Genomic DNA, 27,311 nt, shown 5'->3' with positions numbered 1-27,311 from the left:
GGAAAAAAGTATGATATGAGCCAAAGTGTTAGCAGCAGCGGCAAGAGAATTTATTGAGGAAACATTGCCAGTTTAGCCCTTACCCTCCAGCTCCTTGCGGTAGTTTACATTTGTGTTTCCTGGAAGCCTTGGGACAAACCGCGGCACATGAGTCTTACTGACCCAGCTCCAGCCGCCATACCCTGTAACTCTGTACTCCTCCCCCTTCTGCTTCCATACCTTGATGAGGAAACAAAATAATGAAGCTTTCAGATGAATATCCATAATAATTTCAGACATTTATACACATCAACAGCATCAACTGTAGAGCAGCCTTAAATATTAGAGCTCTTTAACAGTATGAAGACCAAAATCCCACACCATGTGTCAACACCATACCAATATACCACTACTTCAATCTTTCAATGCACAAGGTCAGTGACTGCCAACCCTTGAGTACTTGAACCCCAGGGGGTACTTGTGCAGTTGTCAGGGGGAACATGGAAAGATTGTGGATAAGCTAAACTCATTGAAAAATATACATATGTGATTTGAACACTATGAGTTGTATTAAGAGTGTGTGAAAATTATTTTTTAACAGTTTGGCCTAAACAGGAAACAAGAATAAATGCTTGAAAAAAAAAGCTAAAAAATAGTGCAACAGTAAAAGCACGGGATAAACAGCTGAAATAGTTAGCCAGAAGTAATGAAGAAATGGTTGAAAAAGTTAAAAATAATGGAAATAAAGTTCACTAAAAGTATTGCATAAATGGCAGAAATATTTATCTAAAAGTAATGGATACATGGTTGCTAATGTCAGCGAAAAGTAATGGATAAATGGTTGCTAATGTTAGCTAAATGTAATGGAAAAATGGTTACTTAAGTTAGCTAAAATTAGTGGATAAGAGGTTGCTAAAATTCACTATGTAAGTAATGCATAAATAGTTGCTAAAGTTAATTAAAATAACTGAATAAACGGTTGCTTAGGATCGCTAAAATATCTGAATAAATGGTTGATAAAGTCAGCTAAAAGTTATGATAAACAGTTGCTGACGTTAGCTAAAAGTAATGAATAAACTGCTTCTGACGTTAGCTAAAAGTGATGGATAAACTGCTGCTGACATTAGCTACAAGTAATGGATAAACTGCTGCTAACATTAGCTAAAAGTGATGGATAAACTGCTGCTGACGTTAGCTAAAAGTAATGAATAAACTGCTGCTAAAGTTAGCTACAAGTAGAGCTGCAACGATTAGTCGACTAATAAATGACTAATCGACTATTAAAATAATCTGTGACTATTTTAGTAGTCGACTAATCGGTTTGAGTCATTTTTCATAGATAAGTACTATAAAAGTACCCAAAATACTCTTACTGCAGCTTCTTACATTCAGATATTGTCAGCTTTACACACTCTCCCATGACGGTCAACTAAAACCCTTTGGCGTGAGTACGAAACAAGACATTAGATGACATAGTTTTTGGGTTTGGGAGAGACAGATACACATTTTTCGATAAAATGATTAGTTGACTAATCGAAGAAATAATCGACAGATTAGTCGACAATGAAAATAATTGTTAGTTGCAGCCGCTACAAGTAATGAATAAATGGCTGAAATAGTTAACTAAAAGTAATGGATAAACAGTTGAAAGAGCTAAAAGTAATGGATAACGGTTGCTAACGTTAGCTAAAGTAATGGAAAATTGGTTAAAATAGCTAAAAGTAATGGAAAATTGGTTAAAATAGCTAAAAGTAATGGATGTATGGCTAAGAGATATAATGTTAGGTTAAAGTAATGGATAAATAGCTTAAATAGTTGAAATAGCTAAAATAAGTGATATGTGGTCACATGGACAGTTTAACTGCATGAAAAGAATACTCTAACAACATACACTTTCAATTAATTAATCAATTAATTGATGAATGGGTAGCATTTCTTGGGCTAATCTGATGGCGCTGTGGGGACTCCTAAGACAAAAAAACTTTTGGACGCACTGTTTTTGATCAGTATGTATGATGTGAAACCTTCTCTGAGGCCACTGTTGTTTTACCTGGTGCTTGATGGGGATGGTGTACTTCACCCAGGTGGCTTGTTGCAGTGTCTCCTCATCCTCCAGCTTTTTCTCTCGCTTTTTCACTTTCTCTTTATCCTCCCGCTCCATTGACGTCATACGATGTAGCCTGGAGCAACAGAGTACAGTAGGCTATGAAGTCTTATTGAGTCTGCTTCTTGTTTGCTCAACAGAAGTGTACTCTGAATGAATTGAAGCGATCTCAAGTGTAGTGACGCAGATCCTGAGTCCTTTGGAAAGCAGTGTGTGTGCAAGTAGTGTGTGTAGCCAACATTTGTTTGATTGCCATACAGTTCATACAATTAATTTTGTTTTTCCTTTACCTTGTGTGTCCAAGAGAATCTTTCCACACTGGCAGCATAACCACTGGTTTGATGGCACACTCCAGTATGGCCAAGGCCAAAGCAAATTCCCTGGCCTTACTGCACATCTGCACTGCTTTGTTCCAGTTGGTCCTGGAATAAAAAAGAGACAAACTCTATCAAACAACAGATAACACAGCACAACTGTATGTTTCTTCCATAAAGCTTCATCATATTTGAAACTCCCACACCAGGTAAAAGTGGATCATTATATTTTGCACGTGTGAAACATCAATGTATTTCCCTGAGGCCTTCACATAAGTTCGATCTGAGGTTTACCTGTGCGACGCCCAGTTAGGATGCATAAATGGTCCAGGGACATTGGTCTCCAACTGGATGATGGTGAGACGCAGGGTGGAGACAGTCAGGCTCCGTGAACCGTAGATAGAGCCGTTCCATTTGAACTCTGCCGCGGTGGTCAAGCTGAACTTGTGGGAGAGGTGGCGCCTCTTGTCGTGGTCCTCTCGGTGCTGGTGCTTGTTAAGGGCCAGGACGTTGGTGCTGTACTGGTTGTGGTAGACCCTGTATTTACCCTCCTGACCCAGTTTGAACAAGTTGTTCAGATTGACTGCTAGGTCCCTTTTGAAGAGGCTGAGACGTGAAGATTCGCCATCAGAGCGTACAGGAGATGACTGGAACATAAGAAGGAACATGACATTCAACTTAAGCATGAGTCTTAAAAATGTAAGTTGCTTTATTCAGGATGCACTCAGCTTGTGGCTCCAATACTAGATTAATATTACTATCATGAATGTTAGTTTATATCCATGTCTGTGAAAATATGGATGAGATATTGCCTTCATGAGAATAAGAGGAACGCAAGGTCACAGCAACCTTGCCCTTTGACCACGAAATTCTACGCAGTTCATTGCTTTCAAGGGGACGTTTGTACCAAAGTTTTCCAAAATTCCCTGAGAGAGGTTCTTGAGATATCACATTCATGAGAATGAGCTGGAGGTGAGTCACAATAACCTTGACTTTTGACCAACAAAACTGAATCAGTTCATCCTTGATTTGAAGTGGACATTTGTGCCAAATTTGAAGAAACCTCCCTTAAGGTGTTCTTCAGATATCACATTCAAGAGAATGCCATGAACGGGGTCACAGTGACCTTGACTTATGGCCATCGAATTCTAATCACTTTATCCTTGATTCAATGTGGACATTTGTGCCAAATTTGAATTAATTCCCTCAAGGAATTCTTGAGATATCATTCTCACAGGAATGAGATAGATGCAGGGTTACAGCGACTTTGACCTTTAGCAACTAAAATCAAATCAGTTTATCAGTGACTCCAAGTGAATGTTTGTGCCAAATTTTAAAAAATTCCATGAAGGGTGTTTTTGAAATATCTTGGTCACAAAAATGAGACAGACAAGATAACAGTGACCCAAAATCTAATCAGTTCATTGTTGAGTTCAATTGAACGTACGTGACAAATTTGAAGAAATTGTTTTTGATAACACGTTCACGGGAATACGACGAATGGACAACACACACATAATGCTGCCGGCCACATCTATAGCTGGCGCATAGGCATTAAAACCACACAGTGCCTTACCTCTTTGCTGCCTCTGGGTGTTTGGTTGTTTGATTCCCGTCCTGCTGCTCTCCCTCTGTCACCTTTGACCCTGTCGTTGTACTCTTCTGTCATTCAGAAAGAAGATAACATCATCAGTGCAATAACAAACTCACAATTTGACACAAACTTACTGATTCTAAACTCAGGGTAGATCAACTTTTCGAACACTCGTGTTTACCTGTCCCATCTTGACTGGTGAAAGAGGACTGGGAGGACCGATCGGCCAGGTCCGGCTGCTCTGGTTTCCTGAGGACTGAAGCCTGGCTGCTGCCGCTGCTGCTGCTCGCCTCTGGCTGAGAGGACTGCTGCTGTGGCTGATCTTGGGAATCATCAGGGTGCTTTTCTTCACTGCTAGACTCTGCTTTTACATCCTCATCTAAAAAATAAGTTTGGAGAGACTGAGTACAGGGGTAACAGGGAGGTTTAGGGATGCAAGGAGTGACAGTGAATACAAGCAACGTGCTTTAAGCAAAGATGGCAACCATGTAAACAAAATTACACCGGCACAACCTCGAAAATTGGGATATTCTCAGTACAGCTTGTTCAGACCTGATTCAGTGTAACACCAGGTCGCAAGACTTGACATTTGCATAACAAAACAATCTTCAGTGGACCATTAAGTGCTTCATCAGTCCAGTGAGACCTATAAAACCAAACAGTCTTGGACAGGAAAGGCTACACAGCTCCAAAAACCAATCCAAGACACCAGCTCTGCCTTTGAGTTGTTAGGGGAGGGAGTTCTGCATATATATAAGCTCTTTGTTGAAGAGGTGGCAGGTGGGGCTTCCAGGCAGAGAGCCTTTTGTCTGAGCAACAGGAACCCACCCAAATGCCCATAAATTGGAATGAGAATAAGGAGCCGGTTGGGACAGACATGGTGTGCTAGCTGCTGTCTACCACAGTGCCAGAAACATGCTTTTCAAGGACATGAGTGCAGAGGATGACAAATCACACAAGACAAGAAATGCAATGCAAAGCACCAAAAATAAAAAAGAACATCTAGCGCTGATGCTCAGAGTAGGTCAAGACAAGACGAACGGCAGTAAATGACCTGCAACAGCTCAAGGTCTCGCGGGAGAAATTAAATGAAAGGAGAAAATATCTTCACAAGCTAATTAGATGTTTGCTGAAAATAATGAAGAGATGCTGTGAAAAGGAATCTGAAAAAGGATCAGGCCAATTATGGTCACTTGAGTGTTGCATGAGTGGTAAGAGCTGCAATGTTTTGGTTGAGTCACTCAAAGAAATAAGGACTTAATGACTAAAGCTACGACTCTTGAAAATGTGACTTATGTTCAGGTTAAAGCACCCACAAAGTCCTCTCGTACAGGGTGTGCCATTCATAGAGGCTGAAGGAAATAGAAATTCAGTTCTCCGCTAGGTACTATATAACATAAAATTGGTCAGAGACACAAAGCACACAGTCTGAAGTCATGTTAAACAAAAGGGGAAACACAAATACTCCAGTTAGCATGGACACAACAAACATACAATATCTGAACAGAACTGAGACCAGTCACACATTATCTGTGACATATGATTAAACCCAGAGGGAACAGCCACACTGGTCTGTCAGACAGAACATTGGACAGATATCTAAACCTAGCAGACATGGCAGAGGTATAAGAAAATATAAATAAACAGTCTAAATTCAAAGCTCTGGAACACCTACAATCATGTCCATATTACACCAGCTTTGCCAGGAATGGTGTACGCTGCATTAATTACAGCCTCCATCAAGGTCTTAGTTTTTCCATTTTAATTCATCCATAAACAAACCTTAGAACACCTCCTCAAGTTCAATTAGAAAAAACAACAATGAATGAACAAAATCTGTCATTCAAAAAAAATTCCTTAACCAGATTTAGTTTCCTGTCCTGACTACAGAATTACAAATGTATAAAGCAGGCATCACCAAATGGCACAATGTCGTCCGGACCCAGACCAAGTGACACTTACATCCAGAACCATGAGTAAGTTTTGATAAATTAATGAGAATAAATAATAATCTTTGCAGAGTTTTGCTTTTTTCCCCCTGACGGTCAGGGCTATAGACAATGCTCGCAGCTAATCGAGTTAATACAGCAACAGCTTCACTCAAATGAGCCAATCAATTCGACTGTTCACCCTGCAGCATCCTTCGGGGCCAATGCAAAAGTGCCAAAAACTGCAGTTCCTCTAATGGCCACTTGAGGCTGGCTCCAAGAGCGAGTCAGTCCCCATAGACCCCCATGATAAAATGCCCAACTTTACAGCAGAAATAAACATGTTTACAACCTGGTACAAAAATGGTTTTGGTCTCTAAAGCTAACTTTCACATTCATGACAATTGTACGGGAGGTGAATTCTTATACAACTCACTCATTCAAATGTTATTAAGGCTTAAAGTTACACATAATTAAGGCTGTGTCCACTTTCAGTGACAGGTTGGTGCCATTCATTGACAAGTCCCGACCACAGCAACAACTTTGGTTAGGTAATGTACCGCAGCTGTCATTTTTTCAGTGTGTTTTCAGTTCATAGAGGTTAATCGTAACATTTTAGTTGCCTAAAAACCTCCTGTTCACCGTCTGGCTGAACTACAAGACCATCTAAAGAACAAAGATGTTCAGTTTTTCCAGTAAGTACATTTGTTTTTGATAGTTTGAAGCCTGTCTTTTGGTAGCGAAAATTAGTTTACAGTTAACTGTCAACCACAACTGTAAATGCCAAAGCATTGGGGTTATCTCCAAATATGGTCACTTTTGGCTTCAAAAATTCAAGATGGCGATGGCCAAAATGCCAGGCTTCAACAATCCAAGAAGAAGACACGAAGTCCCTTCAAACCAAGAATCAGACTACTTGCAGGGCAGACACAGGCACATTTAGCCCTCTTGGAAATAAAGAAAAACATGAGAAATAAATGTAAAAGAAAGAAAGAAAGCTCTGAGCTCCAAGTTTAGAGCTTAAAATTCTATTTACACTTTTTCTAAAAGAGGCACTTTGCTTGGAGGAAACTTTAGTGAGTGGATGTCTTTGAGTTTTATTTAAATAGCTATGGTGTAGAGCCCCAAAACGAACAAGTGTAGCCACACACCTTACACCCAACATGGCAAACGAGCATGGCAAAAAGGCGGGGTATGGAAAGTGGCAAGCGGCAAAGACAAGCAGACAGATGAAGATGATGTGCAGCCCGGCAGCAGGGTATGAAGTGGAGGGGGAGCTGAATGAGCGAGCATGGGTCCATCTTTGACTCAGAGTACCTGTCCTTTCCTGCTTTGCCAACACAGGGGACTCCCCGCTCTCCTGGCTCCCAGAGTGAGCAGGCTGCGCCTCCTTGTTAGGTTCAAGGGACTCTGCTTTAGGCACGGCTGCGTCCTGGGTGGCCGAGCCGGGGTTAGGGTTAGACACGCAGCTCTCCTCTGCAGCAGGATGGACCGTGGCTGCTGTGGTGTGACACACATACACCGGGCGAACAGCACCAGTGGAGTCATGTTTAACAGAACGTCCTGTAAAGAGCTTGATGTTGCCGTAGAAACATCACTGACACACTTTCACCAAACAACAGCACCAAGAAAACCAGACCTGCTGGTACCAGATCTATTGGGTCTGTTTAGGAGTTACTTTAGGAGAAATGGCGTGAAGAGAATTAGCGAGACTAATTAAAAAAGTTCTGTACATAAAGTTTACCTTGTGAACTAGCATCTTCCTTGGCCTCAGTGTCTTTGTGCTCTCCGTTGTCGAGCTGCGAGGGGACGTCAGCAGTGTCCTCCGCTGTCTTAACAGAGCCAGTTTGTGGTTCCTGCTTTGCGTCCTCTCCTTGCCTCTTTGCTTCCTGCATCTCCCGCCTGATTTTCAAGCGCTCCATGACCACATCTACAATCAGAAGAAAACATGTTCATTTTTAAAAATCTAAAAACGATCAATTACATATCCAAGCATCCACATAACATTTGAACAAATGGAAGTGCTCTATGTCGACCAACTGCTTTCTGTTTTTTTTTTTGTTTTGTTTTTTTAAATAATTGTTGACTGCATAAATTTACCTTAAATCCTTTTTTTAATGTTACTTGATTGAAAGCAGTGAAGTTTCAATTCAAAAAATGTTTGATATGTTTGACTTAAAAGTTACTGATTTTATTGACAGTTATTGCAACAGTTGCCTCTGAATTAACTGTGTATTGAATAGTCGTTTCAGCTCGACAAAAATTATTTTAAAGAAGCGTTCCAACCAGCAACTAAATAAAAACATATTCCAATGATTTAAGGCTGCTTTTCAGTTTCAGGAGACTTCTGACTGGTTTATCTGACAAGTTCTATATAAATTAAGAAATATAAAAGCATAGAAATATTGTGAACTTTGTCTAAGACGTCAGCACATCTAGAGTCTATAACTCCACAAGAAAGTTGTTCCCATGCACACAGATACAAGACGGGGCAGATTATCTTTCCTCAGATGGCCACAATCTCCAGATCTAATCTCCTGTTTCATAACTGCAGTTTTTACTGGAACACAAAGAGCTGTGTCTCGTCTATCTTAAATTGAGCTGCAACAATTAACCCATTAGCTGTCAAATAATAAATCAATCACCAAATAATTGATAATTGGTTAGAGAATGTTTTCAAGGAAAGAAAGTTAAAATTGTCAGATTCCAGCTTCGTTATATCCACACAGTACTACATGAGACAGATAATATCATGTTCCTCATCATAGAGCTATGGCGTCTGCTGAGGCTGAACAAAAACAACCAATCAGAGCTGAGGAGCCTCAAACTTTCAAACAGGCAGCGCTGATAAAATATGAATCAAGATTCTGTTGCTCCATCATCTCCTTCTCACCTCAAATGTTTCCCAAAGCATGTTTTAAGTGTACTGTTTAGCTGTAAAATGAGAACGTTTGTGACCCGGCTGCCATGTTGAGTTGAGACAGTCGAGCTAAAACGAAGCAACCAGCTGCACTCTCGGGAGGAATATGATCATATTTTTGGAAGAATGAAAGAGTGATTCAGAGAGAAGCAGACAGAGGGGTCTACAGTCTGTGTTTGAAGGATATATCCAGGATGTCAAACTGACTCAGCAGCAACAACAGGTTAAAAAGACAAAGATAGTTAGAAGCTGAAGCCGAACTATAGGCTACAGATCACAGTGTAAAAGTGAACCACCACATCACTGCTGATCGCCACACAAGACAATGAATATAAAGGGAAACTTTGCTGATATTGAACCAGCTGTGTGGCATCGCAGTGTGTGCAGATGAACGGTGTTCAGCCTGAAAATGAAGGAAATCTGACACAGCTGTGCTGTTGTCGGACCCTTGTCTGAGTTGACCTGATGCTACCTTATGATTGATCAGTCTGCATCCTGGGTTGGGACTTAAGCCTAGTTCACATTACACGATTTTCACCGTGATTTTGACGTCGCAGAGGATCTTGAGAGCCACCTTGGATCGGAGGTGAGTCAGCAGATAGTCTGCCACGACGAGTCCTTATGTGTGAACAAGCCTACGAGCAAGTCGACACGACTGACAAAGAGCATCAGCCAATGAGAAGCGGGATACGTCCCACGTCAGCACGCAGGAGGACGGAAGAAATGTGAGGAGGACAAGCGGCAGGGTTGCCAGGTTGGCTTATTAGCCACGACTTTGGGCTTGTTTTTTTTGTAAAGTCACTTACAAATATTGGTAGCTGGGTTGCGTTTTTTTGGGCTTGTTTCTAAAGTGGAGTTGCTTATTTGGGCTTGCTCTCTAAATGTCACCTTTCTCTATATATATCCATCGCTTCTTTTGGGCTTGTTTCCATAGCCCTGGTTGCTTGTTTCTCTCCCAAGATCTGGCAACACCGGCAAGCAGCAACAACAATGGTGGCGTCCACATGATCACGGGGAGCGTGTTGTGTTTGGACCCAGGCCCTGGAGGCAGATCTGATTCAACACTGGGAAGAATATCCATGCCTTTACCATGTGTCGTCTCCAAGTTCAAAAACGTAGTTTGGTGATGTCACCACGTTATCTGGGGCTCTGTCGGCGAGGGCTCGGTGGAGAAATCTTGTGGTGTGCACACACAGGTCGTAACGCAGTTGACAGAAACACACGTCGCCAGGTATGAACACTCAAAAGATTACGATAGTCTCCGCGACGCAAAATCAGGGAGAAAATCGTGTAATGTGAACTAGGCTTTAGCGAAGGGTCAACTGACAATGAAAATAATGGTTAGTTTGAGCCCTATATGAAAATGAAACAATGCAAAGTGCAGGCAGGACTGTGCTGCAGCAGCACTCAGCTTCTAACGGCTGAAAAATACCAGCAACACCAATAAATCACTTATGATGGCAGAATAAAAGCTGCAATGGCTTTACAAAAACATCTCTTCTTCCATTAAGGGCAACAGAACACATATTCAGACCTCCAGTTTTCTGACAGGATGCCAGAGGCACGCTCCCCAATAAAACACAGTGCCACGCTGTCATTCTGAGAGCTAAAATCAGGCGGTTCGGTGACAGAGACAGGAAAACTGTTACGAAAAAAGATATGGCAGACTGTCAAACACAAACGGAAGCTGCTGCTGGCATAGTAATCAAAAGCTTTTTAACCACTCCGTCTCCTCGGAGGGAGGTAGAGGAGGAAAACAGTTGCTTGTTGTCTGAGAGAGCGTGAAGCGGGGGAAAAGGGAGCACCTAACATTAGCGAGTCAACTGTCATTACAGCAAAGCGCCGCAGCCTGAGGAAAGGAACTGTGTTATCTGACGCTTTGGTAAACTGTTTCAGAATGTAACCCTGCAGGACACACACACACACACACACACACACACAGACAAACACATACATTCACTTTACAGCTCCAGTCACACACACACGCCCTGATCAGTAGCTGTCAGATGAATGATTCACCTGCACCGGCTGCTCACATGAACACAAGTAAATCCTGCTCACATGTACCAGAGTGAGATTACATTACAAGGTTCACATTTATCTCTATTCTGGGGAATGAAGACAACATCAGATCCGTACCGTTGACAGCAGTGAGGTAGGCTTTATTGTTTCCACGGGCTTTGTTGGTGAGGTCCTCTGTGATGTCCATATGCGCTCGCACTTCCTCTTTCATCTCCTCCAGGGTGGCGTACAGGTCCATCTCCCAGTACTGCTTATCCAGGCTCTCCATCAGCTCCTCCAGCTGCGCCTTGGTGCTGTAGTACCAGATCTTTTTCTTCTCGTGCTCCCCGTCCTCCTCGCTGCAGAGTCAGAGCAGGATGCTTGTTAAATATCAGAACAAACCACATCACTTCTTCTTCTATCACTTCACTGCATGGTATTAGTACAATAAGACAAACATACGACACTAATTAATGACATTGCTACTAAATATCTTGTAGATTTTTGTAGGTTTTAACTTTAGTTAAAGGGACTGTTCGGATCTTTATGGTGGGGTTGTATGAGGTACAGTAGATGGTGGTAGTTGCAGCCCCAGTTTGGAAAGGTAGGCTGAAGTCAGATCAGAAGCTAAGCAATATACTGCTGTGGATGGGTCAACAACAAATCATATTTTAGCCTCATAAAAAGAGCCCCACACACAAGAAGTTTAAGTGTAGTCTAAGAATACTTTTACTGCTTTACCTTGCTGTGAGACAGTGATTTCTGACGGGGAATAGGGCTGGGCGATTTGACGATTATGTGCGATATATCGATATATTTTCTTTAAGATATTTTTTAGGGCATTTTGCCTTTAATTGATATGACAGTCAAGTGTGAAAGGGGGCGAGAGAGAGGGATTGACATGCAGCAAAGGGCCACAGGCTGGAGTCGAACCCGGGCAGCTGCGGCAACAGCTTTGTACATGGGGCGCCTGCTCTACCACTAAGCCACCGACGCCCCATATCGATATATTTTCAAGCAAGATGACGCTGATGTAGATAGAAATGCACCCAGACTCTCCGCACAGCTCCGCCCCACTCACTCACAAGTTCTCCATCAACACTCAGAGACACAGAGCTGCTCCTCTGTTTAACCTGTTCATTAGTCTACAGTGAGACATCGGTCTTTAAGTTGCACGTGCTACGCTAACATCAGTCTGTGAGATGAATGAAAGCACAGCAGCGGTATATGTGCAGTACAGCGCTGTGCTGCTAGCTTGTGTGTGAGGTGGATCATAGGGCGTCGTCGTTCCTCTTGGTAGTTGTAGTCTATCTTGTGACACTGAGACAGCACCTGGACGCAGGTGACAGATCTGTTTTAAATAATGCAGCAACAATATATAACAGGACAAAGTGTCTCTCGCTTTTCCCTCCCTCGACCTCTCTGTTGATGCTGAAATAAGCTTAAACAACTAAACCCATTTAAATCATTTTCCAGCACTAGATTCACAGATGAACAGATGAAAAACTACTTTTAACTCCGCCCACAAAGATTTTTAATTGTTCCAAACTACAATGGATTTAGACCTACTTGATACTTTTATAGTCATGTTATTGTTCAGTGTCCTGTGCTGCAAATCTTTAGACCTCTGTAGCTCCAGTGCTGTGTGCAAAAAGTTAACGTACAGCCCTGCTATCCATTTTATATCATTTTTCGTTTACATGTTTGCAGCTGTTTATTTTCTTTACATTTTATTTTGATCACACTCTGTTTTTATAAAGTGCTTGTGACGTCTCAAATGTGTCTTTGACATGCAGCTGAAAACATGTAGTTCATTTTGTAGAAAATACTGAAGTATATAGCATGTATCACCAGATGAGAGATCAATTTTTGTGTATATCGCCAAGGCCGAACAGGGAACTGAAGCAGGAATATCACTCTCTCTTCGAAGCCAAACTCCAGTGCAAAAATTTTAGCTTGCTGAACGTAAGAGCTGCTGGTCTACTGCTGCCTCTGTCGTTTAGTTTGTTTGTGTTATCATGTGACTTTGGTAAATGCAAACAAACCCTTTGAAATGCCAAAATCACACAATAGAACAAACAAACTAAATGACTGAGGCAGCAGTAGACAACAGCTCCTGTGTTCAGCAAGCTAAAATTACTGTTTTTGTCAGTGGAGTCTGGTGGCCGTGACGAGAGTATAGATGGGGAACTGAAGCTGTTAATGGTTTCCGAGTTGAAGTGGGCTGTCTGACAGAAAGGCAAAGCTGTGAAAATACTTTAAATATAGCGTACACTTACATTGTTAGAGATACTTTTAGGTACTAAGTATCTCATACAATCCCATTTAAAAAAAAAAAAAAAAAGAAATAAAAAAGGGAATTATCCCTTTAAAGGAACAGTATCTTTGGATCTTTGGATAATTATTTGGAGTTCTTTCTTTAGGTTAGATTAAATCAACAATTCCCACAGGTAGGGAGAACCCTATAAAAGCAGTGAGCTGGAAAAAAAAAATCAATTTCCATACAAGAATTCGACTGCGGTAATAAGCTGATTCATACATGATGAAAGCAGCCATTTGTGAGGAAATTAAGATAATGGGGTTGGAGATAAAACTGAGTGTGAAGGACAGATTACACCGTGGCTCTAATCGACTGCTCATCCTCTCATTAATATTCTCATGGCGTGCAACAGTTTAGCTCAGCCATTGAGGGCCGTTTTTAAAACCCAAATCATAAACATTAAAAGACTCCATCAGATACTGTCTCACAGTAAATTCAGCCTCTTCATTTAACTTCTGGGTGGGGGTGAGGGAGGAAACACTTCGCTGGCACCAAAGATAAAAGGCTTGGACTGCACGTCTCTTCTATAATCTGCAGTCAAACTGATGCCTAAATTCATGCATGATGGATTCTACGCGCCGCATGATTTTCACTGTAACTTTCAGTTTCACTCTGCAGCTGTTTCGAATTTAAGCGTGGAGCAGCACACACACCCAGTGCCTGGTAATGTGAGATTACCTTTCAGGAAACTGGCTGCTGTTTTGTTTGGATGCATTTTTTATTTGACCAAATGTGAGGCCTGAGTTTGTCCTATTTATGGTAAATGTGCACTTTGTTTCACAACAGTAAAAACTTTTGAGATTGAGGTGTTTCATAAGGCTGTTATTGAATATTTACATCAAACAGCTGCTACTTTTTCACTGCTTCATGTTCAAGGCTCCTGCAGCTTAGGGCAAGTTAGAAGTCAGACTTTTTAAATGACACAGAGTGAAATTTAATTTACTCAGGGTTAGCCACAATTTCAGCCAAACATTTTTTGTAATATAAAACTTGACTTTTGTCTAATGCTGGAGACAAGGGTAGAACAGACCTGGGAAATATCTGACGTTTGCTGGTAAGTTTTCTTGGCAATTTCGTGTTTCCCACTCCACAAAACACTACAGTGACCACTACCTAGAGGTGGATCTTCCACTCTGAGCACTCTTTGTCTGAGAGACAAAATATGGCTGCCCTCAGCCCTAGAGTGGTCTCCTTTGGTCTGAATCAGGGACTCATGTTGTTCCAAAGTTGTATAATTGCCTAGAGTTGGTTCGTGTTCTCACGGCAGCATTTACAAGAGGACCAGATCAAATGCCTTGTGTGAGAAAGCTGCTCTTGATTGGTCAGAATTTCCATGTGGGAAAAATCCAGGAAGTAAAGCAAACGTTGAAGAAGAGTACACTTGCAAGATAAATGTGACACTTTCTAATGTCACAATGGAGGGACAACTACGCAGGTTGATTTTAGCGCTGCTCATCGTGGACTATATTGCTGTCATTGTTCATTTTAGTCAAAGCATACAGTTTGAAAACGAGGCAAACGCGGCTCCAACTAGAAAACAATGTTTTGATGCATTGGATGTGCTGAATGTGCATATTAAGGCAGTACAGGAGGAGGTGCACATTAATAATCCTCCAGGACTGTAACATGCTCATGTTTAACCCAAACAATGTGTCATGTGACTGCAGTTGCTTCACATCCAGGTCCGAACACCTTCTTACCACAAACCAACCGCACCAGAGTTCCTTTATAACTGGACTGAGACCACCTCTTCAAGAAGGTCTCAGTCTGGTTGTTTTGGTGCACACCTGAGTGTGATTGCTGTGTTCACACCTGCCCAAAGGAACCGCACTGAGGGGGCAAATGAACTTGAGTTTGACTGAACCGAACCAAACAGGGCAGGTGTGAATACACTCCGCTATCCTGATCTGGTGATGTTGCTGAGAGCAACATTTAGTCAAGTCATAATTGTTCAAAAATATGTTACTTTGGGATTTTATACTTTTAAAAAAGAAATTAAATCATAAAATCTTCCCGGGTCTGAGCATTTGTAAGACTTTTGAAAGATTAATTGAAGCCATTTTAATACTAATTAAGGCCTCTGACTTTTATGGATCCACAGGAAACGAAGGAGTGTGGACGTGTGTTCGTGAGCTCTCGGTGGTAGGCCTCGAAAACTGTCTTTAACCTTCTTTAATTTCCTCATAACCTTGAGTTACAAACAGGAAAAGAGACACCAAGTCATCTTTTGTATCACAAGCTACAATTTTCAGATGAAAAAAATGAAGTATAAATACACCTTGGACCTCACATCACATGCACTCTGGACACCCTGTCGGGAACAATGGCGGCTGGGCATGAAGAAGCTAACACGTCCCTCTGTAAACATTTGGAAGCTATCCAGGAAACCAAAGATGACCTCACCAAGCATATAGATAAGAAAACAGCCGACATTCAAACCACACTGATTAAGACAGACATCACTCTCCATGCAGTCGAAACAGGTCCAGGAGATAGAGATGCGAGCAGGTGCAAAGGACGATGATATTGAAGACAGAGAAACTCATCTAACAGCTCTAGACAAAACTGGTGACCTGGAAAACTGTAGCAGATCGGACATCAGACTATAGAACGTCTCTGAACAGTCAGAAGGTCGTGATGTGGTGGGATATTTGGAAACGCTCATTCCCCAGTTACTGGGCAACAACCACTTCACCTCAACGGTCATTCTGGAGACAGCGCACTGCGTCAGGAAGCAGTCGGACAGACCCACCATTGTCAAATTCCTGAACTTCAAGGATCCACAGGAACCCTGATGACGATGGTGACATGTTTAACACGGCTTGGATCTTTACACCTTTCCAACAGTGCACTCAGGTGGATCACTACTATTTATATATGAATTATTCTGTACCTTGTAAGCTACGTTTCTACAAGTAGGTCAAACTGAGTTTCTTAGAATTAACTGGGCGATTTGTCTGAAATCAAAATCACTATGTCGATATGATTCTGTATTGTGACATTCAATATCTACCTCTTCACACATATTTAAGAAACACCAACAATTAACTGCGCTAGTTTTAGATTACTGTTTGCTTGGAAACTGTAGGAAAGGCTCTGGCAGCTGCTGCCTAACGAGCAAATTAATCACCCTAGCAACCCCGGCCCAGGCTGCCTCCAAAATCCCAGCATCATGCAGCAGACACTCTCAGTGGTTATTGTAAAGGGTTCAACCTGCTAAACCTCCCCTACTGTGTACATAGATTACTAAAAAGTAAGTGGACAGTTCAGTGGACATAAGACGTCTATAGTGATGTTAAGGAAATAGTTTGTGTTAAGTCAGGACCTCAGTTCCTGTTTGTTACTTGGTGGTTTCCTGTGCTTAGCTAAGGTGAGGGCGCCTTGCTAAGTTCAATCCTTCAGCTGCACACAAATTACTAGATGAGAGTCTCTGCTCTTTTATGTTTATTCCCTTATTATTACTAATTTAAACTTGTATTTGTTGATCCAACACGTTCTTCATGAGTATTACTCTCCTATTTTGGACCACACACCTACACACACAACCTGGCACTGTGGCAGATAGGTAGATAAAGCGGTACACAGTTGTGCCGATGTACCTGATGTCTAAACCATTCAGGGAAGTTTGACACCGATCGGCCTCATCACTGAAACCCCTGACAGGTTAAGTGAATCATACTGATCATCACGTTACAATGCAATACTCTGCTGGGAAACCTTGAGTCCTGGCATTCATGTGGACGCCACTTAGAGCACAACACCAACCCCAGTACAGAGTACATCCCATCATAGCAACGGCTCTCCCCAACGGCAGTGCCCCCACCCCAAGTTGGACCGTGCTCCATGCCACACCGCAAAAATTGCTCAGGAATGTCCCGAGTAACGTGACAAAGAGCTTAAGGCATCAACCTAGCCACCGAATTCCCCAGATCCCAATCTGATTGAGCATCTGTGGGACGTGCCAGTACCCCCATCATAACCCACATGACTCAAGGGATTTGCAACAACGCCCTGGTGTCAGACACCACAGGACACCCGCAGAGATCCTGTGTCCATGCCTCGACAGGTCAGAGGCCCAACCACAGATCGGACTTGGTTCTGAGCTGTCGAGGCATGGATACAGGACCTTTGGGTACCGACATGTCCCATGGATGATCAATCAGATTGGGCTTTGAGTTCTTGGTCACATTCCTCAGGTTATTCCTGAGCAATTTTTGCATTGTGGCATGGCCCACTATCCTGCTGGGGGGCCATTGCAATCAGAGTGTGTTGCCATGCGCCCTCTGCTTTGGACAACTTGTTAAAGGGTTGTAAGATGCCACTGTGTTTATTAAAGCTACAGGCTGGATCCCACTGCACTGGTTGTGTTTGTTTTAAAGAAGAAGAAAAGAAAAAAATAAAGCCAAGGTAATTCTGGTGGAGCAGAAAGGCAGCGTGGGTCCTAACTTACACAATAATCCTTCTGTTTAGGAACCAGTACTTCCTCTGGTGGCGGTCGTATCCAATGGGCTCCTGGCGGATGTAGGGCCTGTTCTTCTGCGCCTCTGCCACACAGTCTGTGACACCCGGCACTTTGTGCGCCACACAGATCTCGCACTGCCACTCGTCCTCTGGAACCTCCTCCAGCGGTGGTTTCACACACTCCAGGTGGTAGACCGCTGAGCAGGTCTCACAGCACAGCAGGTCACCCAGGCGGTGGCACACACGACAGTGGTCGTCATACTGCATGCTGCCGTCGGACATCAGCTCCTCGCGGGCGAGGTTGGTGGTGAGAAACTGGTCCACCAAAAACTGTAAGACCTTTATTTTACTTTCAAGTGGACCGTAGGGATACTCATCCACCTCCTGATACGGCAGGACATGGTGGTACTCGCGGTCACTCTCACAGTACGCCCGCAACACCTCAGGCCATGTCATGCCGTCAATAAAGTACAGAGTGGAGTTGACGCTGTCCTTGAGGTCAGCAGGGCCGAAGGTAGTGTTGGAGGAGTCCTCCTCCCGTAGGATGGCCTTCAAGAGGGAAATGTGTGTCTCTGCTATTAAAGTGCACTGCTCCTGGCCTACCAGCGCCGCACAGAAGTCCTCAAAGCGAAAGGGGGAGAGACGCAGCACCGTGGTGAAGTTCCGTAGCACCTCGTAGATGGAGGTGGCGTTAAGCAGCTCCTCGTTAGGAACCAGGAGATCCTCAGAGGTGTCAGGAAGCTCAAGAGGAGGAATCTCCTTGTCCTCCAGGATGGGAGTGCGAGGTCGGGGAGCCCGTACTTTTTTCTTCCCTAAAGGACAGACAAATTATATTAGTAAACCATAATGTGATTGCTTTGATTCACAGGCTACAGCAAAGGAAACAGTCACATTTTTAAAACGATCACACTCAGCTGGATATATAGTGCATAAAGGCTTAACAATACGGATTGCCCTGTTGCCTGGGGCAAGTAAAATGCCACTTCAAGCTAGTACATCTCGCTTCCCGTTCATCTTTGTAGAGAGGTGCACATGCAAAGTACCAATCAGGCATTTATAAGAAAAATGGCGAGGGGGAAAAACAAAGTTTAAGCACGAGCAGGCATTTCAGTTATCCTGGAAACACAGGTTTAGTTGAGCGGCGTTAGAGGATGCCGACAAAGCTCCTATTAAGCTCCAGCTATGTATTGCTGCAAGTTTGAGAGCAAGGCAGATAAAACGGGAGTCACTTTTTATGACAGTAACTTTTGTCTTTTGTTGTTACATGAACACTTGAATTGTTATTTTGCTTGTTTTATTGTGTGACTTTGGCATTTAAAAGGGGTAGTTCAGATTCACCAAAGTCGCACAATGACACAAACTAATAACAAACTGATCAAAGCAGCAGTAGCCCAGCAGCTCCTGTGTTCAGCGTGCTAAAATTACTGTTTTTGTCTAAGGAGTCTGGTGGTTTTGACAGGTGCATAGATGGGAAACTAAAGCCGTTAACAGCTTTCTCATGGGAACGGGCTGTCTGACGGTAAGATAAAGCGGCGAAAATACTCTCAATATAGCACACACTTAAACTGATATGGATTTTTTTAGGTGGCAAGAACATGCTTTGTTGCAGCTGGCGTCCACAGCTGTACATTGCTTCTGCCTGCTTCTCCAAACTGGGGGTGTGTCGACTGACATCTACTGTATGTAATACATCATTTACGGAAAAGTGTCCCATAAAACCTCACTTCAACAACTCTTAACTATCCCTTTAATGTTAAACCCTGATATTGATTCAGAATATCTGAGTTTCAATACTTGTTTTCTGCAGTATTAATACACCAGTCTCCTACTGTCAATGTTTGCTCCAGTCATTTTACTATTCACTGCTGCTAACCAAGAAAAGTTGTTATGTTATAGCCTTGTTATAATTAACTTTCAAGTGTATGCCCACAGTGTCAATTTTTCTTCAAGCTACCAAATATTGGTGTTTTTCAAAGTATTTAATCAAAATTACAAGTTCCAGTATGGTAATAACACTTAAGTTATTCATAAATTTGCTTACAGTTTTTGTTATTTTCAAACCTACAGGTGCATTTAGTTGCCACATCCATTTAAAGAGACAATACCTTACATTAGTGTGGTGTCAAACTGGAAACAAACTTGCATGTGTCCACCTCCTGCTGAGCTGAGCTAAACACATGGCCGGTGTCACTATTAGCTAAATGAGGCACCTGCATCTAGGAAAACATTAGCTTCCCCGCTAGCTAATCACACAAATGTCAGTCAAACCACACATTAAACCCCCACTGTCTTTGTGTCGTACCGTGAGAGACGTTAGCTGTCATTCTGTGGCGAGTTTTTGGGCGACTGATTGCGGGGTTAACTAAGGTGAAAGGTGCCAAGGTGTAAAAATGACAGGCATGCTAGCTATGCTAAGTTAGTTAGCTAGCTAGTTTCTATCTTTGTATCTGTTTCAGGATAAAGCAGCTACGATTTATTTCTCAGCTACAAAGCAGTTAATGTTGAAGGTAGTTATAAGCACGTAGAGTTATAAATACGTGAAGTCAGATTTGAGAAATACAGTAGGCAGCATGAGCTAATTTTACTTGCTAATGTTAGCATGCTAGCAGCTAAGTTATTAACTTAAATGCAGGTGATTGATGGTTCGAGTTGGATGCGTTCAAGGACACTCTTAAAAATAAGTGTATTATTTTACAGGTGAGCTTAAAGGTGTGTTGACAGTCGGTGATGGCAACGAGCTGGTGACACAGCTCCCGATTCAATCCACCTGCAGTAGCACTAATGAGCTGACTGCGGCCTGTGTTCATACAGTGTGCATTCTCCATTTTGAACAATAACCTTACTGCTTCCTGCACTGAGCCAAAACAGTAACCTGCAGCACCCCGGGGTGCGTTTACAAACCCCTGCAGTGTGTGTGGAGACATTTTGAAAGCCCCGATCACAGTGTGTATTTACCCGGAGTGCTGGCGTGTGTGCTCTGGCTCCTAAAGCTACTCTCTGTACAGTAGCTGGCATCATCATCCTCCTCCACCTCCTCCTCCTCGTCCAGCACATCATCTTCGAGGCAATCAGAGTCCTCTTTGAGGGCCTCCTCGTCCTCAGACTGAGGTTCCTCCTCAACAAACTCGTCCTCCTCCGACCTCAGACTGACAGCATCGTCCTCCTCGTCGCTCTCGTGGTCGTCGTACACCACTGTTTTGGACGCAGCCGTCCTCTTCCCTCCACGGCCCCGCTTGCCTCCTCTCCCTCCGCCGCCACCTCTGCCTCGTCCCCTGCCCCGTGTTGACGCGCCGGATCCCGCTTTCCTCTTCCTCGCCGGCTTCGGGGTGTCCCTTGTGGGGCTCTCCGCGTCCTCATCCCCGCTGTCCCTCAGCCTGGGCTTCAGATTCCTCCTGGGTCTCAAGCCTCGGGCCGTAGCTGCGGACGAGTCCTCGGCTTGTAGCGGTTTGGGCGGCCTGCCCCTTTTCCCTCTCATGATAGGCGAAATCTTTTATTTTACTATCCCAATTTTTGCGCTTGTTTCGCCGACACGGACGCGAGCGAAAGCGGCACCGCCACGAAGCTGCGCCGGAGGGGATTCAGACGGTGCAGTGGCCCCGTGGAGCCCCGGTGTCTGCTCGGGTGTGAAAGCTCAAAACGTTAGCCCGGCGTCCCGTTCGGGTTCGCCTAGAGCCGCCATCTTTCTTCTTCTCTGCCTCTCTGGCTGAACAAACAGCAGGCTCTCACCAGAGGAGTCACGTGGTCGCGCGGCTTCCAGCTCAGTGGCAACAATGACCGAAATGACAATTACTCGCAATTAGTGTCATCTTTAGAGTCACACTAACATTTATTTATCTACTTATATTTATTTTTAAGATATAACAGTGCTGTTTGAGCTTTAATGGTGCAGGAGTGTTGCGTCACCGCAGCTTCACAGATGGGGACACACAGCAGCGGATAATGTCACACAAACTAGATAAAACCATAACAACGATATCTTACACAGCACATGTCAACATTACCCTCTGAGGTACATATATGTGCATGCAGGCGGGTAATGTGTGGGAAGCTATAATAAAAATGCACCGAATATTATTTGTTTAAGATGCTGATATTATCACATGTGCTGCTCAGTTAAACTATAACCCACAATGCATCACATTTTATGACATATTTTGCATGTGAAAGTACAGCTGTCAGATACAGCGACGTAACAGCGTATTTAATTATCTGTATGCAAACATTCAGAACTGCCATGAGTCTTAAAATTAATTTAGACAGAAGGTTGGTAGATACAATGCGCCTTTACTAATATTACGTCAGCCTATATAAACTGTAGTTTTACTTCCCGTATCATTACTGCCAATAAAACACAGACACAGCTTCACTTTCACTCTAACTCAATGTATTTTTCCACATTGTATGACGTTAAGTTTCAATTGTTTCAATTTAGCATTACTGAACACAAGTTGTCGTGGCCGAGTGGTTAAGGCGATGGACTAGAAATCCATTGGGGTCTCCCCGCGCAGGTTCGAATCCTGCCGACAACGCATTCCTTTTTTTGTATTGTGATTGTTGCGCAAGTAAAATATAATACTGCACCTATGTTAAATAAGTGACACATTCCCAGAAAACGTCGACATATGCGAGTAAAATGTCGTGTTCACGGCAACAAAGCAACTCTAGAGGTGCTTGAAGTCGCCACTGTAATGGTTTAATGTAGTGAAACAGCGACCTCTGGTGTTAAGACAAGGGTACTGCAAGTGCTGTTATGTGACTAGATTTATAATAGAGTCCAAATCCAGAACTCACACACAGTGTCGGAGGAATTATTCAGATCTTTTCCCTAAGTAGAAGTAGGGTGAGATGTGGGAACATTCCCCCCAGGTCAAGACGTCCCCTTCGTCTTCTTTTGGCCACAGCGAATTATCTGCCTCCATCTAACCGTATCCTCTGCATCCTCTTCTCTCACACCAACTGACTTCATGTCCTCTTTCACTACATCCATGAAACTCAGTTCCAACCTCAGCATCCTTCTACCGATATATTCACTATCCCTCCTCTGAACGTGTCCAAACCATCTCAGTCTGACTTTATCTCCAAAACATCTACCATGAGCTGTCCCTCTGATCCTTTCAATCCTCGTCACTCCCAAAGGAGAACCTCAACATCTTCATCTCTGCCACCTCCAGCTCTGCCTCCTGTCTTCTCCTCAGTGCCACTAAACCAAACATCGCTGGTCTCACCAATGTCTTGCACACCTTTCCTTTTAATCTTGCTGGTACTCTTCTATCACACATCAGAAGAGGACTCGTAAGTGCTAAATCGTAGCCAACTGGCGTTTCTTGAGAACGTTTCGACTCTCATCCAAGAAGCTTCTTCCCCTAGGCCCCTACAACTCTGCAAGGGTTCCCACCCACACAGGGTTTAAAGCCTGCCACTTCGTACCAGTCATTTAGAACTGAAGAAGCTTCTTGGATGAGAGGCGAAACGTCTTCAAGAAACGCAAGCAAGTCCAGTTGCCTACGATATAGCACTTACGATAACCATGACCTGGATGACTGAGAATCTTCACCAACGTCAGAAGAGTACCAGCAAGATTAAAAGGAAAGATTAAGCTGTCCCCACCCCTTTAATTCCTCTCCTAAACATTATATGACACCAAATAAACTCCCAACACATGGACGAGGACATGGATTCTGCATTCTGGAGATGTATTCCACCAGAACCATTTAGGGCTAAACTGATCAACCACTGATCTAATTTTTTTTTCAATGGAAAATAGGGTTCAGGATCAACCCTATTCAAAGGATCAATGTATTTATATATATATTAAAATATTGTCTAGTTAGATTATCCAGTACAGGGGTCGGCAACCTTTACTATCAAAAGAGCCTTTTTTTTTTTTTTTTTTACATTTTACTTTGTGACCAAAGTAATTTCTTTTTAAAAAAAAATCCGTCTGGAGCCACAAAATATACTTGAGCTTAACACAGCCAATTACATCTAAGTCTTGCATTTAAATGTTTTTAAGTAAAACTATACAAGTACAATCAGGAAAATGTATTTAAATATTAAAAGTAAAAGTACTCAACTTGCTTATCTACATATTTTTTTATACAATATGATTGTATTTTTACTCCTGTTTAGAATATTTTAGTATGTATATTTTATCCTTGCTATTTCAGTATTATATTCAATGTCATTCCCGCTATCATTATTATTTTGTATCATTATTTTTATATTTTTGTATCATTATAATTATTTATTTATTATTATTTTTTACACTGTATTCAGATCTCACTTGTAAATGAGATCTTTATTTAGAAAATCCTTCAATTTTAAAAAATGTATATATAAAATTAATATTCTAAAATTCTAAATATTATAAAAATAATTTTTACAAATGTGCTTTCAAGTGCCGAACCCACTTTTATTGGTTAAGCCACATCTTAAACTTGTTTATATATAAAGGGAATCTCTTAACTTTTTTTATTGATCATTTTATTGTATTTTATTTTATTTTACATATTTTACTCTGTCATGTGTCGCTCCTTTTGTCCTGTGTTACAGAACTTTTAAACTGCATTAATTTTTATTTATCATACTCTATTGTTTTGTGTTTTTGTAAAGCACTTTGTGACTTTGTTTTTAGAAGTGCTATATGAAAAAAGATTATTACGATTATGATTACTAGTGTTAATGCGACTTCCTGATTAAATAATGTATATATCTAAGTGGTATTGTGGCCTCATAGTTTCAGTGTAGGCCGCAGATAATGTATATAATTATAATGCAGCATTTGTGCCAATATTGGGCATCTGATAATTATAATTATTCTAATTTGAAAAATAACTGTAGTTGACAACACAAATGTATCTTGATGTTTCGAGGTAGCACTGTAGAGATCAGCCAGTAGGGGGCAGTAATGTACCATAAAAGGCTGATGCTTTACAGGTCTCAGACAAAGTTTGGGCCTTGAATGCATCTTATGTGGCGCCTAACGTGACCCTGAACGCACCCAGAGACCTGTCCCAGAGGTCAACACGGGTCAGGAGTGTGTGAAGAAGAGCTCCTCTCTCCTGCCTGTGTTCATGTTCGTGCTATGTGGTGGAAACTATCAATCTTTGCATGTCAGATAAATTCACACACTTGTACAGATGAGACCAGATATCTGATAACTCCATCACATACCACACACCTACGCAGGGACACAGACTGTGGGCATGGGCTCATCATTTAGTGCACTACAGGAGGGAGGGAGGGTCAAACTTCACCTCAGTGGCAGACGGCTGCCCACTCAGGTGACTTTAATAAAAACAGTTCACACGGACAGAAACAAATCAGAAACACAATCAGCTCGAGCTGATGAAAACTGTCGGAGGTCGGGTTAGAGAGTTAGTTTAAAGAAGGGGGGACGTTTGTGAAGTGAGTGCAGACACTCACCTGGTTCTGTACATTAGTAACATTATTTAATCAGTGTAATAAATCAATGCTAAATACACAACTTTAAATATTCTAATATGAAACATCAACAAATAGCTGCTATGTAACTGCCTGCAGCCGTGGACACCATGAGACACCTGTCCCCTGGACACAGACATGTAAAGGCCCCCACCTGTCCTACAGAGCAGCAAGACACACACAGTCAGAGAGACACAACACAACTACAAATATGTCTCTTTGTGACCATTGTGCATATGTTTGTAGTAGTTTTTCATCTCTTTGTAGTGGTCTTACATCTCCCTACAGTTGTCTTGTGCCTCTTTGTAGTGGTCTTGCATCTCCCTACAGCTGTCTTGTGCCTCTTTGTAGTGGTCTTGCATCTCCCTACACTTGTCTGGTGCCCCTTTGTAGTGGTCTTGCATCTCCCTACAGTTGTCTTGTGCCTCTTTGTAGTGGTCTTGCATCTCCCTACAGTTGTCTTGTGCCTCTTTGTAGTGGTCTTGCATCTCCCTACAGTTGTCTTGTGCCTCTTTGTAGTGGTCTTGCATCTCCCTACAGTTGTCTTGTGCCTCTTTGTAGTGGTCTTGCATCTCCCGACAGTTGTCTTGTGCCTCTTTGTAGTGGTCTTGCATCTCCCTACAGTTGTCTTGTGCCTCTTTGTGGTGGTCTTGAATCTCCTGACAGTTGTCTTGTGCCTCTTTGTAGTGGTCTTGCATCTCCCTACAGTTGTCTTGTGCCTCTTTGTAGTGGTCTTGCATCTCCCTACAGTTGTCTTGTGCCTCTTTGTAGTGGTCTTGCATCTCCCGACAGTTGTCTTGTGCCTCTTTGTAGTGGTCTTGCATCTCCCTACAGTTGTCTTGTGCCCCTTTGTAGTGGTCTTGCATCTCCCGACAGTTGTCTTGTGCCTCTTTGTCGTGGTCTTGCATCTCCCTACAGTTGTCTTGTGCCTCTTTGTAGTGGTCTTGCATCTCCCTACAGTTGTCTTGTGCCCCTTTGTAGTGGTCTTGCATCTCCCTACAGTTGTCTTGTGCCTCTTTGTGGTGGTCTTGCATCTCCCGACAGTTGTCTTGTGCCCCTTTGTAGTGGTCTTGCATCTCCCGACAGTTGTCTTGTGCCTCTTTGTCGTGGTCTTGCATCTCCCGACAGTTGTCTTGTGCCTCTTTGTCGTGGTCTTGCATCTCCCTACAGTTGTCTTGTGCCTCTTTGTGGTGGTCTTGAATCTCCCGACAGTTGTCTTGTGCCTCTTTGTAGTGGTCTTGCATCTCCCTACAGTTGTCTTGTGCCTCTTTGTGGTGGTCTTGCATCTCCCGACAGTTGTCTTGTGCCTCTTTGTGGTGGTCTTGCATCTCCCGACAGTTGTCTTGTGCCTCTTTGTCGTGGTCTTGCATCTCCCGACAGTTGTCTTGTGCCTCTTTGTGGTGGTCCTGAATCTCCCTACAGTTGTCTTGTTCTCTGTGTTTTTGTTTTTATGTCTCTTTATAGTTGTTTTGCATCTCATTGTGGTCAGGTTTTTTTTTTTATCTCTTTCTGGTAATTTACTTTTTTTTGTAGTTGTTTTTCATCCCTTTGTAGTGACTCGCATCTTCCTATAGTTGTTTCTTATCTATTTGTATTAACTTTGCATCTTTGTGGTTGTTTTACGTCTCATTGTCGGCATTTTTCATCTCATTGTGGTTGTTGTGCATCTCTTTAGAGTCATTTTGCATCTTGTTGTCATTTTTGCCTCTTTCGTTATGCATTTCTTTGTCCTGATTTGCATTTCCCTGTAGTTGTTTTGTTATCTTTGCGGAGTCATTTTGCATCTTTGTGGTCTTCCTGCATCTCCTTTTGCATCTCTTTGCAGTGACTTGCATCTGCCTCCAGTTGTTTTTTGTGTCTTTTCGGTTATTTTGCATCTCTTTGTTATGGTTTTTTATCTCTATGTGGTTGTTTTGCATCTCTTTATAGTCATCTTTGGATCTTTTTGTGGCTGTTTTACATCTCTTTGTGGTTGCTGACATCATTTTGTAATCGCTTTGCATCTCCCTGTAGTTGTTTTGTTATCTTTGTGTAGTCATTTTGCATCTTTGTGGTCATTTTGCATCTCCTTTTACATCTCTTTGTGGTTGTTTTACATATCTTTGCAGTGACTTGCATCTCCCTCCAGTTGTTTTTTTTGTGTGTCTTTTCGGTCATTTCGCATCTCTGTGTGGTTGTTCTGCATCTCTTTATAGTTATTTTTGGATCTCTTTGTGGTTGTTTTGCATCTCTTATTTTTGCATCTCT

At 42.5% G+C, this 27,311-nt stretch overlaps 2 protein-coding genes and 1 non-coding gene across 7 annotated transcripts in view; 1 reads left to right on the top strand and 2 right to left on the bottom strand.

Annotated features, from left to right (window-relative positions):
- Positions 1-21,328, bottom strand: part of LOC125879047 (nucleosome-remodeling factor subunit BPTF-like) — a 41,192-nt gene extending 19,864 nt beyond the window's left edge. For 3 of the 5 annotated variants that reach the window (XM_049560638.1, XM_049560637.1, XM_049560639.1), the window contains exons 1-11: positions 20,577-21,328; positions 17,611-18,433; positions 10,979-11,199; positions 7,664-7,849; positions 7,237-7,419; positions 4,173-4,370; positions 3,974-4,059; positions 2,692-3,044; positions 2,374-2,505; positions 2,030-2,159; positions 84-219 (exon numbers count right to left, since the gene is read on the bottom strand). In XM_049560638.1, coding sequence (XP_049416595.1) covers positions 84-219; positions 2,030-2,159; positions 2,374-2,505; positions 2,692-3,044; positions 3,974-4,059; positions 4,173-4,370; positions 7,237-7,419; positions 7,664-7,849; positions 10,979-11,199; positions 17,611-18,433; positions 20,577-21,096 — 2,968 coding nt within the window. In that variant the 5' untranslated portion in view covers positions 21,097-21,328. Of the gene's footprint in view, positions 1-83; positions 220-2,029; positions 2,160-2,373; positions 2,506-2,691; positions 3,045-3,973; positions 4,060-4,172; positions 4,371-7,236; positions 7,420-7,663; positions 7,850-10,978; positions 11,200-17,610; positions 18,434-19,686; positions 19,723-20,576 lie in introns of those variants that run through there. The other 2 variants (XM_049560641.1, XM_049560640.1) reach the window with 2 other exon arrangements.
- Positions 21,329-22,068: 740 nt separating this feature from the next.
- Positions 22,069-22,150, top strand: trnas-aga (transfer RNA serine (anticodon AGA)). Its single transcript has one exon. It is a non-coding gene; the product is annotated as a tRNA-Ser (tRNA).
- Positions 22,151-25,336: 3,186 nt separating this feature from the next.
- Positions 25,337-26,434, bottom strand: LOC125880184 (tropomyosin beta chain-like). Its single transcript, XM_049562497.1, has one exon. The coding sequence runs from the start codon at positions 26,432-26,434 to the stop codon at positions 25,337-25,339; it is 1,098 nt and encodes a 365-aa protein (XP_049418454.1).
- Positions 26,435-27,311: the final 877 nt, after the last annotated feature.

Source organism: Epinephelus fuscoguttatus, linkage group LG19, assembly GCF_011397635.1.
Source record: "Epinephelus fuscoguttatus linkage group LG19, E.fuscoguttatus.final_Chr_v1".
Taxonomy (NCBI): domain Eukaryota; kingdom Metazoa; phylum Chordata; class Actinopteri; order Perciformes; family Serranidae; genus Epinephelus; species Epinephelus fuscoguttatus.
Note: the sequence above shows the minus strand (reverse complement) of the source record. Positions and strands in the feature narration are given on the sequence as shown.

Coding starts and splice junctions, on each gene's coding strand:
- LOC125880184 (XM_049562497.1), bottom strand. CDS start 26,434: ATGCAAGACCACGACAAAGAGGCACAAGACAACTGTCGGGAGATGCAA.